This window comes from Hemitrygon akajei, chromosome 13, assembly GCF_048418815.1.
Source record: "Hemitrygon akajei chromosome 13, sHemAka1.3, whole genome shotgun sequence".
Taxonomy (NCBI): domain Eukaryota; kingdom Metazoa; phylum Chordata; class Chondrichthyes; order Myliobatiformes; family Dasyatidae; genus Hemitrygon; species Hemitrygon akajei.
In genome coordinates, this window is record NC_133136.1 from 108,924,549 (window position 1) to 108,937,377 (window position 12,829).

General features: G+C 38.5%; 1 protein-coding gene across 17 annotated transcripts in view; it reads right to left on the minus strand.

Moving 5' to 3' along the window:
- Positions 1–12,829, minus strand: part of LOC140738120 (mitogen-activated protein kinase 10) — a 272,553-nt gene that overhangs the window by 88,104 nt on the left and 171,620 nt on the right. For all 17 annotated transcript variants that reach the window (XM_073065258.1, XM_073065257.1, XM_073065255.1 and 14 more), the window contains 2 exons: positions 10,353–10,482; positions 2,186–2,244 (listed from right to left, as the gene is read on the minus strand). In XM_073065258.1, the coding sequence (XP_072921359.1) occupies positions 2,186–2,244; positions 10,353–10,482 (189 nt within the window). The remainder of the gene's footprint in view (positions 1–2,185; positions 2,245–10,352; positions 10,483–12,829) is intronic.

Genomic DNA, 12,829 nt, shown 5'->3' on the forward strand with positions numbered 1-12,829 from the left:
AATAACTTTCAGATTTCCAGCATCTGCAGTATTATACTTTTGAAATTATGAATCTGCTTCTTGACTTGCCTGCTAACTGAATGACTAACAATCACTGATCAGGTCTAATTTCCTTCTTGCAGTATACAACATTCAAGATACATCCTTCCTTTTGTGGCATTCAGTCCTCTTGTGTCTTTAAATTCTCAACCTGTTTCACCTACACTGAGTGTGGTTACCTAACTCTCCCAATCAGGAAGTGCTTCTAAAGTATTTAAATTAAACCAAATATATTTTCAGTGTGTATTCCCAAATTTAAAAACAACCAGTATCAGGCCTTAGTGTGCATTCATGTAAAGTATTATGTTGAAGAAGCTGATATTTTTCTCTATTGTTCTGTTTGATATCAACATAAAAGGTTGTAGAATTTTATGTGCAAATAGATTTTCTGTATCCTTTGCACTTAGTTTTTAAAATTTTCAAGAGCACTCACAAAGTCCTTGGCTCAAATGAATTACAATGAAAACTTCCTGTTAACTGTGCTTGTGTCTGGGACTTTGCAGTGTCTCTCAAAACCAGACTGGTGCAACAGAAATAGCAAGATTTTTATGTCTTTTGATGATAATTAGTTATTCTCCCAGTGGTAGATTAGAAAATCTTAACGCAAAATATGATTACTTTTTGATTAAACAGGCTTCCAACTGAACTGAAGCAAAACTGCACCCAGTTGCTACTCCTAATGATATCAAGGCCTTTGAGCTCTTTACCACAAACAAATCTTTCAACTGGATAGAGCTGTGCAACCAAACAAAAGAGCATCCATCATAATAAGATGCCGAGAGTTTGTATGACTTGGGTGGTCTGTCAACTCATGGAGCACCCATTGCTAGTCCCCAACAATAACCTGTGCTCACCATAACAGCCCGGGTGAACTTATGATCTCAGCCTCAGACCAGAGCAACTGCCCTGCTCGTTCCAGCCCACTCATCACTGCCATCACAAGAAGGCTCTACATCCAACCATCGGACAGAAAGATCACCACTTCATGATTGCAGGAGTGCCAATTCATGCCAGATTCCTGGCACAGTAGTTCCTAGCTTGAACAGATGTTGTTTAGAAGTGCAGAGGGAGAGTTAGGACTTTAAGGAATTATATTCTGCAGGATGGCACCATCCAGGATGCCAGTATCAAATACATCCCTTTCTGTTCAAATACACTTCATCCTTGCAAGTGTTCTATTGGAACCAATACCTTGGCCTTATATTGTTCTCCCTAATCTTATGTTCTTCTAGCATATGTCACAAAATGAAATTTAGGGATTATTACATTCAAAATCCAGCTCCAAAACTTACTTTTTAATCATGTAATGCAGGCACAAAATACTGCAGATGCTGGGAATCGGAAATGATTACAAATAAAAACTGCTGGAAACTCGGGAGTTCCAACAGCCACTCTGGAGAGAGTTAGCATTTCAAGTCAATGACTTTTTACTTGACAACTCTGGAACCCATGTTGTATAGTTAAACCCTTGCAAGAATTCAGTTTCTCAACCACTAGTCCTACTCTACTTTAGAAAGCTTTAACAGTAAGTGAACAGTATAAAGACTTTTATTGATTGCTTTCAATGAGGAAGTACTTCAAAGAAATAAACATATTGAGGAGGCTTTTGGGTTAGCAGTATCCTGAGAGTTTACAAGATCCTGTTAGTCAGTGGAGAAGCTTTCCAACTTGACCACTTGTCCCCACGAGGAGGATATTGCAGCAACACAGAGTAAAGCAGCCACTGCCCTAAGGTCTTAGAAGAATATTAAATATCTAAAGAATTAGATGAAATATTTCTGAATGTAAAACAAGGGAACACAGAGCAAGTTAAAATGTAACTAATAATTTTAGTTCCTTTGCTGACATGGGCATTCTACCATCAGCAGTACTCTGCTTTGCTATATATCCACATAATCCTCAATGGTAACAATGATGAGAAATTATGAATGGAATACCTATCATTCTGGGCAGGTAGAAGAAGGTGAAAACAACTTTGTACTATTATGGGCAAGTCTGACTATAACAGGATCAAGATCTTTGGATCACATTACAGTATACAACAGCAATGGAAAAATATGTCATGGTATTAGAGGATCCCCAGCTGATATTGTACCTTTAAATACTATGTACAACACCTTGAAGGAAAATATTTTGGATTACTTACACATCCTGGAATTCATCTAGCGATTTTTGGGGTGTAAATACATTTAACAAACTGATGATCTGTGAAACAAAACACAAGTAAAAGTTGTTGTTTGACCTTAACAAAAGTCTACCATTCAATTAAACCCAATGATTATTGGTTATATATTTTCAGACACATATTTGTACTTCAATCATTAAACATCTTCCCATTCTACATTTGATGCGTAGCACAGCAGTGCAGATGGTAGAGGGGCTGCCTTAGCTCCAGCAACTGAAATGTAATGCTGATCTCCATGATCTGGGTGGAATTTGCACCATGTAGAATTCTCCCAGGCATTTCTGTTTTCTTTCGCATCCCAAAGACATGCAGATTGGTTGTTTTATAGCGACTATAATTTACCCTTACAGTGTAGGCAAATGGTGGAATCTGAAGAAGGGATGCTCCGGGGGCGGGGGGTGGGTTTAACGTGAATGAGGAGAGCAAACTTTAAAGAGAAATTTAGGGGAGATAATTGCTCTGCGATCTGGCTGAAATGGCTGCCTTCTATGTTATAAGGAAATGTGGAAATATAGACCCTGAGTATCTAATATCTTGACATAAAATACAGCCAATTGATTTAAAGTATGCATTTTCTTTAGAAGTGTTCAATATTCTGTTTTACATCATGACCTGACAGAAAAGATAATTATAATAAAAAGAAAAAAAATTAAATTAAAGTTGCAAAGTATTATGCATGTTTGTTTAATTTATTTCTGTTTAACAGAACCATAGAACCACAGAACATTACAACACAGAAACAGGCCTTTTGGCCCTTCTTGGCTGTGCCGAACCATTTTTCTGCCTAGTCCCACTGACCTGCACCTGGGCCATATCCCTCCAAACACCTCTCATCCATGTACCTGTCCAAGTTTTTCTTAAATGTCAAAAGTGAGCCCGCATTCACCACTTCATCTGGCAGCTCATTCCACACTCCCACCACTCTCTGTGTGAAGAAGCCCCCCCCCCAAATGTTCCCTTTAAACTTTTCCCCCTTCACCCTTAACCCATGACCTCTGGGGTTTTTTCTCCCTTGGCCTCAGTGGAAAAAGCCTGCTTGCATTCACTCTATCTATACCCATCATAATTTTATTCACCTCTGTCAAATCACCCCTCATTCTCCTACATTCCAGGGAATAAGGTCCTAACCTATTCAACCTTTCCCTGTAACTCAGTTTCTCAAGTCCCGACAACATCCTTGTAAACCTTCTCTGCACTCTTTCAACCTTATTAATATCCTTCCTGTAATTAGGTGACCAAAACTGCACACAATACTCCAAATTCGGTCTCACCAATGTCTTATACAACTTCACCATTACATTCCAACTCTTATACTCAATGTGTTGATTTATAAAGGCCAATGTACCAAAAGCTCTCTTTACAACCCTATCTACTTGTGACGCCACTTTTAGGGAATTATGTATCTGTCCTCCCAAATCCCTCTGTTCTACTGCACTCCTCAGTGTCCTACCATTTACCTTGTATATCTACCTTGGTTTGACCTTCCAAAGTGCAATACCTCACACTTTTCGGCATTAAACTCCATCTGTCATTTGTCAGCCCATTTTTCCAGCTGGTCCAAATCCCTCTGCAAGCTTTGAAAACCTTCCTCACTGTCCACTACACCTCCAATCTTTGAATCATCAGCAAATTTGCTGATCCAATTTGCCACATTATCATCCAGATCATTGATATAGATGACAAATAACAATGAACCCAGCACTGATCCCTGTGGCACACCACTAGTCACAATCCTCCACTCAAGAAGCAATCCTCCACTACCACTCTCTGGCTTCTCCCATTGAGCCAATGTCTAGTCCAATTTACTACCTCTCCATGTATACCTAGCGACTGAATCTTCCTAACTAACCTCCCATGCGGGACCTTGTCAAAGGCCTTAACATCATTTTAGTTGCATAAAATTATAGGAATGAGCAGCAGCAACAATTGACCTAGTTTATGGTAATCCTGCACAATACATAATTTTATGTGGATGAGGCAAACAGACAATATAAAATCACACTAGCTTGCATAGTATTTGGTTACATCTTGGATGATTGTAGTCTTCAATTTCAGCCATTCAACATCTTTTAACCATTTAAATGTTCCTGTTTAATGCAAAACAATTGGCTTGTGAATAGCAAACAAGCTTGCCATGAAAATGTTATAAAGCGCACTAATCTTCATTGAATACATGGGTAAAATGGCAACCATCTGGCAACAGCTGTGGTTAAAGTAAGATAACCACAAACCAACAAATCAAGATCACCATAGGAAATCCTTCTCCAAACTAGACGCAACCAAATATAGCAAGTTTGTGAAGGTGTGAAGAGGTATTTTTAATTATATCCTTCAGATTTATGTGAAATTGGGTAGTTGTTAGCAAAACCAAATGTAAAGGCCTTGCCCTGATAACAACCTTCAATGGTGAGACTAAACAGGGAAATCTTTTTTGATCAGATTACTATATAGAGGAGGCTTCTCAGCTACCTAATACACACATTATGCAAACCTCATCAGCAACAGACTTCAGTACAGCTCAGTGTTTGTTAAATGAGTTGAGCATATTTACAATATCCTGATAATGTATGTCTACAGACATCCCGCTTTGCTACTACAACATATAGAAGATATTTGGACAGGTTCAGGTATAGCAATGGTTAAAAGCAGTGTAGGTGAAATGCAGGCATGAGTATCATAGTCGGCATGGACAAGTCGGGATGAAAGGACTGTTTCCAAGCTGTATAACTCCATAATTTTATGACTATGGGGAAATTTAGATACAGAGCGGAGAAAAAACTCATTGCAATAACAACATAGATGCAATGGGAGATTTTACTTTTGCATAGACTGGAAAGAGAACAACTCAAATAATAAAGGCAGCAAATTTCCAGAATGAATTTGGGATGTTTGCTGGAAGTTTGAGAACTATTTAACGTAACAAATTCATCAAGTTAATAACTATCAAATATCTCTGTATTCATTTCTAGAGTATTTATTGAACAATAAGTTGGAAAATCTAAACATAAATATTAATCAACATAATACAAATCAAGTTACCTCTTTCAAAGCAGTTGTACTTGAATTATCTATCACAGAAGTACCTCCATACATTCTGATGAAGAAGTTTGCAATACTGCAAACTAATTACAATAGCAAGATTAGAAAGCACAGTTGCAAAGGGCTAATTATACTGATTCTCTATAATGGAAAATAAATTGAATTTTACAGATAATATTTACAGCATCAGATTTGTTTTTGCCCTTTAAAGAAAAATTAAGAGGAGCGATCTGACTGTAGCTGAAATTTTGCAAGGTTCAACAAATGACACTTCAACTTACTTGATCTTTCACATTTTGCAAACAATGATTTTCATTCAAGGTATTATTAAGCGGACAGCCTGAATGAAAAGACTAAAATTAAAATGCTAGAATTTATAGATCAACAACTCCTCAGACCCAGTCTCACACTACTGGCATCACCTGAAATTGCCCCACAGGGCCGTAGCTCTGCAGATGACAGTGAGGTAAAGCAGCTGGTAACATCACAAAGGGATGTGAGGGCAAAGCCTTGGAACCACTCCTAGTCCATGGACAGACTGACATAAACATTATTTACATATGCAGACATTGTGCCCAGTGCACTTTTTAGGGTTAAACGAAAGCACTATTACCAATGCACATTTTGAGATATAACCCCCAGTTTTAGGAATCTCCTGGGTGTTCTCACAGGTTCACAATCCATCTACTTTAGATTGAATTCCAATGCAAATACACAATTAATGTGCTGAAACAAGATGAGCTTTAATCCCACTTACTATTTGCACTTATTCGCTGATTCATGATCAGATACTCCATTAAGATTGATAAACTGCAAATTACTACCTGCAATATCCCAGTCTGTGTGATGAAACAACAGAAGGCTAAATTTTCCCTACAAAGTGCATGGGCCAGAGCTGTCTGCCAAAATAATGTTTTGGCTAAAATGCCATCTCCAGGTGGAGAGCAGCTGTTTTTAAACCCATGTTTTTGGATAGAACAGCGTTTAGTTTCTGTGGGGTTGTCACTGTGACACTAAACTGAAGCAAGATGGATTCCCAAGGGAGAAAGGAAGGAACGGTAAATATCCAACACCTGGCTCACTTTCTAATAACTGGTTCAAAACCAGCATTGGCAGAAGACAGCAGCACTTTGTCAGTAAGACCTTACCTTCTGCCTAATACCCAACGCACGTGAGGAAGGATAGTAAGGGGAGCTTATAAAAGGTAAATACATTGATAAAATAAATATAGAACAAATAATGTTTGCTTGAATTTGAATTTTAACTGTGTTTTATATCCTTTAGAGAAACAAACTGTTAACCATATTTTCAGAATATGAAGAATTCCCTCAATTCCCTGAAACTCCTCAACCTACCATTGTAATGCAGAAAAATCTGACGGGGTTTGGAATACAACCTTAATTCCCGATTTCTACTCCACTATAAACTTTCTTTTTAAAACTCGCCATCGTGCCTTCTCCACCTTCATGAGCCAGTGGGATGAGTTTTTTTTGGCACCTTGTTTAAGACCTTCTATTCAGTTGTCTCTTCTGCCATGTCCCCATTCTCCTTATTCTACATGTCAAACTTGATTTAAGTTTCATTCCAAGCTAACGATGAGCTTATATGTTATCACCTAAGTCTTCTCAAAGTCTGCCTATGTTTTTCTTGGCTCCAAGATCAATTGGTACTCGATCAGCCCCATTTCCAATCACCCAGCTTCCTCTTCTGACATTAGTCAATAGTGCTAACTGCTTCTTCTTTCAACTATTGTCTGCCTCTTCTCAAATCTGCCATCGACACCCCCTACCTCCTAAATGAATCCAGCATTTGCGACCTTCCAGCTCTTCATCAACCTCCTTTCTTCTTGAAGAACCTTGAGCTTTTGCCTCAACCAAATCTTGCCCATATTTCCTATAGTTCTGTGCCTGCACATCCCATGCTTCCAGCCTTATCACTGAAATATTATACCATGTGATGATGATCATTCATCATCCTTCTTGCAAGGATTGCAGTCTTTTTTTTTTATAAAAGATTAACTATCATCTCTATCTTCTGCCTCAGTAGTTGATCCAGTCAAATTTATTGCCAGTTAACAAATCGCTAACAATAGTTCTCTTCCTGCTTCTATAGTACTATCTTCAGAGCCTTCTCTCCCAAAGATATACCTACATTCCCTCCCACAGGTCATCTACACGCTGCCACGTTAATATTGTTCCAAAACACAGCACTACTTTTGACAATTCTGTTGACAAGTGCCAGCTCTGTCACAACACTGGGGTCCATAAGCCCCCTGACCTCCTCTCTCTCCCCAACCACCACCACCTCCCCCACCCCAGAGCCAAAGGCTTTGATGGAACTCTTGTATAATACAAGATGAACCCCCAACCTCATCGTGGCACTTGCACCTTATGTGCCTATGTGCACTATACTTTCTCTGTAACTGTAATACTATATTCTATAATCTATTACTTTTGCTTTTTTACCAACTCAATGTATTTACTGTATGCTTGAAATGATCTGTACTGCTGACATGCAAAACAAAGGTATTTGCTGTATCTTGGTGCATGTGACAACAATGAACCGATAATTGATGGGGCAGCGCAATGCTTTACAGTCAGTGACGGCAGTTCAGTTCCTGCTGACGTCTGTAAGGAGTTTGTATATTTCCTCATGGGTTTCTTCCAGGCACTTGATGCTAATTACGTATTTCACTGTATATTTTGATGTACATGTGACAAATAAATCTAATCTTTAATAAAGCTGATCCTAAAGATGCTAAGCTTTTAGTCTAGTCCTACCTTATGTGGCTTGTAATCGACCTGTTTGCTGATCCTGTGAAATGGTATGAGGCCTTTAAGAACACTGAACAGATCAAAGTTTTTATTGTTATGTACCAAAGATGCACAGCTCTGTTTCTGCCTGGAGATTATTAACAAACACACTTAAATGAAAGATAAAAGCAGAATTAGAAGTTTAAAATTACTTAACAAATTTACCTGAACTGAGGATTGTTGGATCAATTACAACACGACTATTGGTCCCTTAACACATGTTCCGAAGGCTAAAAGGAAATGATTTTCTGTTCTATTTAGATAAAAGTAACAGATGCTCCACCTGCCATTTAATGGTCACCTGAACTGTTCAGCAAACTTAGAGGTCTGGCCTCATCCGGTGCTGATGCTGGACAGGTGATGTTACGTCCTCAGACCAGTTGGAACAAGTCTGTTTGGTGCAGACCACAGTAGATCAACTGGAACCAAGTGGTGTGGGATGATGCCAACTATCAACGTTCCTTTAAGAAAAAGCCCTCATCGTATGCTACCTTTTGTTCCTTCTACTCAGTGACTCAAGGTTAGAGTGGCTCATGCACTATTGAATCATTTGCAGTATTAAGAGTGTAAACATTTTTCACCATTTAATATGAGAATTCCGTGAGTTTATATCATGACTGAGTTTATATCCAGTTAAATGTGATGCATTTCTACCCTTCTCACTTCAGAGGAGTGTGCTGAGACCCACCAGCTGCACAATCCTCCCAGCTTGGTATCACCACATTTTGTAGGACTAGAAATGTTTATCAGAAACATCTGCATTATATTTCCTGTATTCTCAGAACAGAAAGATCAAGAAATACTTGCTACAATTTAAATTTTCTGTGTTACAGAGATGCAGGAAATTGTCAGTGTGATCATATCATTCTTAAAAATATTACACAATACTAAATCTATCAATGAATTGCATTAGAAGAAAGACCAACCCCCTTGGACCCAAAATGATTCAAGTGCTTCAAATATTAGATTCTGGTAAACGTATTGTTTTACAATGAGTTTCTGTTGTACGGCCTTGATCTAATTCCTGGTAGGCACTTAACACCACAAAACTGTCCACATTATGACGTCCATTGGGACTAATTTGTTGGTCCGATTGAGATCATCATAAGACTACAAATGGTTCTGTGAAAGATGGCCTTCTTAGCTGGGGTAAGGTACACTGCAACTGAAATTCCTCAGGGCCATTGGAGACCCTGGGTCTCAAGCCAGGGGTAGGATTTTCAGTGGACTTGTGAATACCAGGCCTGCCTTCTGAATAGTGTGTTCTCTCACTTCCCACCAACAGCCAGAGGAAGCCCATTTCAAATGTGGACCAAGAGTAAAGGCTATTAACAAGACAGGGGCGGCACAGTAGCATAAAAGTTAACATAATGCTATTTCAACGCCAGTGACCAAGGTTCTGTCCCACCACTCTCAATGCAAAGGTTGTATCTTCTCCTCTTGACTGCATGGGTTTCCTCTGGGTGCTCCAGTTCCTCTCTCATTCCTAAAACGTACCAGTTAGAAGGTTAATTGGTCACATGAGCTCACTGGGCCAAAGGGCCTGTACCGGGCTGCATCTCTAAATAAACATAAAACCAAATAACCGTCCTTACTCGACGTGCAATTCTGTTCTCAGAGGCATGGTGGTTATGATCGTCACTGTCCAACAACTCCAAGAGAAAAGCAGAAAGCATCACCATCATAGTTCCATTGTACCTTGCGACGGTGGACAACTAGCGGTGGACACTAGCTACGTGAGCGCACCAGCTGATGTCCAGGACTGAGCATCCCTGAACATGCAGTTTCCATTAGGCAGTAATTAACTCAGAAGTAAATATGTCGATTAGATGACCTTTTTAAAAATATTCTCAACAGTTCATCTGACCTTTTAATATTCCATCCTATTCACCTCCTACATTGCTCTAATGAAGTTTAATGTAATCTCAAGAAATAGCAGATCATTAGATACATTGCAACTTTCTCGACTTGACAGTAGATTTAATCATTTCAGACAGTCAGCTATTTCCACATTGTGTCTCATATTTCCAGCATTTTTTCACTATCCCAATATTGCTCACGTTTATATTTATCTTAGGCTATTATATACAAGCACAGAGTTTGACAGTACTTAATTTTAATTCCATTCTTAGCAACAGAAAGCAAGATTAACATAATAGAATATGAGGCTACTTTGGTAAATGTAATATAACATAGGAGTTTTCCAGCAGGATGATATCCCTTTGTTTCCCCTGTTTATAGGAACAATCAGGATATATTAAAAATAGAAAACTTACATTTTTGTGGTTGACACATTTCATGAGTACAAGCTCTCGGTAAGCCCGTTTGGCATGCGTCTGGTTCTGAAATGGTCTGCTGAGTTTCTTAATGGCCACATTTCTATCAAGTAGAGCATCATATGAAGCACTACATCAAGGATTAAAATGATAAGGAATGTTAGTCACACTACTCATGATCACAGTGTTAATATAGTTATCGAGCACAAAGATCATGCCATGAGACACCATTCTATGAATGCTGAACATGTTCTCTTGAAATCATTCTTATTAAAGATGAAAGATTAATCTGCCTAGAATAAAAAAATTATTCACTGTTAAAACAGTAGAGATATCAGGAACATATTAAATATTTTATTAATATTCCACATTTAACTTCAGAGTTATTGCGACATGTTAATGTTCTGAGGGTTAGAGACACAAAGCTGCAATAAGTGACAAGGCAGCAGAATGTGGGTGGACTTCAAAATTCAAAGTAAATTTTATTTTCAAAGTACATATATGCCACCATATACAACCCTAAGATTCATTTTCCTGTGGGTATACTCGGCAAATCCATAGAAAAATAACTATAAAAGGATCAATTGAAGACCAAAGTGCAGAAGACAACAAACTGTGCAAATGCAAATATAAATAAATAGCAATAAGTACCAAGAAAGTGAGATAACAAGATAAAAGAGTCCTTAAAACGAGATCATTGGTTTTGGGAACATCTCAATGGATAGGCAAGTGAGTGTAGTTGGACTGGGCCAAATCCACTACCTTTTGTATTTCCATTCAAAGGCATTAGTGTTTTCCTTATCAGCCTGTGATGCAGCCACTCAACACACTCCACTACACATCTATAGAAGTTTGTCAAAGTTTTAGATGTCATGCTGATGTCCGCAGAGTCCTAAGGAAGTAGAAGCTCTGCTGTGCTTTCTTCGCAATTGCACTTACATGACAGACCCCTGAAATAGTAAGCCCCAGGAATATAAGGCTGCTAACCATCTTCGCTTTTGATCCTCCGATGAAGACTGACTCATGGACCACTCCTGAGGTCTACAATCAGTTCCTTGGTCTTGCTGGCACTGAGAGGTCGTTGTTACGATACCACTCAGGAAAATTTTCAATTTCCCTCCTCTATTTACATTTAATGCTGCTTGGGATATGGAAAATTATTTTACTTCTTTGCCATTATGAGTAGAAATCATGATCTGATGTAATTTGCTCCTTTTTGTGTTCCCTCTGTCCCGAGCTTCACAGCTGAGCTATACTGTGGACCTGATAACTCTCACTCAACATCTCTTTACAATGGCTGATCATGAAATTGTGTGTGATTTGCTTTGGACTGTAATCACACAATCATTTCTCTTGACCAAAATTGTTCCTTCTCCACGGGGAAGTACTTACCTGCTTTAAGTGGATAGAGGAGGAAAAAATGTTGGAAACTATATAATCTATTATTTCAACCAGTAGCAAAATATGCTTTGACATATTCATCCTAATTTCTAATAAAGCCTTGGATTCCAGATACTTAGTTATTGTCAAAAAAGGAGGCAGGAAGTTCCAAAAATTAATGATAACAGAAGAACATTGGCTGGACATATCAATGATCTTTTCCTTTAACAAGTAAGAGATCTGATTTAGGCTTTCAGTGACTAACAACACATACAGTATACCTGCTTTCTAATACAACTATATTTTTATCAACCTTCTTGTAAGTCAGTTTATGTAACTAAAATATAAGTGTTTGTCACAGAAATTCAATTAAAATATTATTGCTCTGGAATTTGTATTTGCATTTTGGTGGGAATGACATTGTAGGCATGTCATTTCTTGATTTTCCAATCCCCAACAATATTTTCTGAAATCAGAATTCTAAGGGGCTCTGAAAGGAAACTGGCAGTTTCCTCCAATAGGGGGGAGCAGTTTAGCCATCTCCTTTTTCCCTTTGATAAAACAATATAGCAATTAGATGTGACTAAATTATTCAGCAACAAGCAGAAAGTGCAATGTTCTTGGCTCAAGCTGTGCTGGGGTTACTTCTGTCAGCTTGTGTCATAATGGTGTTACACTAACACCTTCCTTAGAGAGGACTACAAATATCAACTTCCAGTGAGACTCTGTGTAGCTTAGGGGTGCTGCATATTCCAGTCTGAGTCTATCTGCAGTTGTGAGTTCTGACCACCAGGGGTCATTGCAATGCAAACTAATTCAGTTGCCTAAACATTACACCACAGTGCAGTATTTATTTCATCCTTAACGTGGATGGTAAACATGTGAAGGGCCATTTCTGGGTGTGGGTTTACTGTGTTTGTATCGTGCTTGCAATGTGTGAACAATTTGTGCTTCAGACATTCATCAATTATGTCATGAACCATTTGAAGCAGTGACATGAACCTGTTGTGAGAATGCAGTCACAGGATGATTAAGTATAAGCTGTGCATTAACGTAAGCATCCTGCATACATTTTACCATTGGAAAGTCAACTTCAG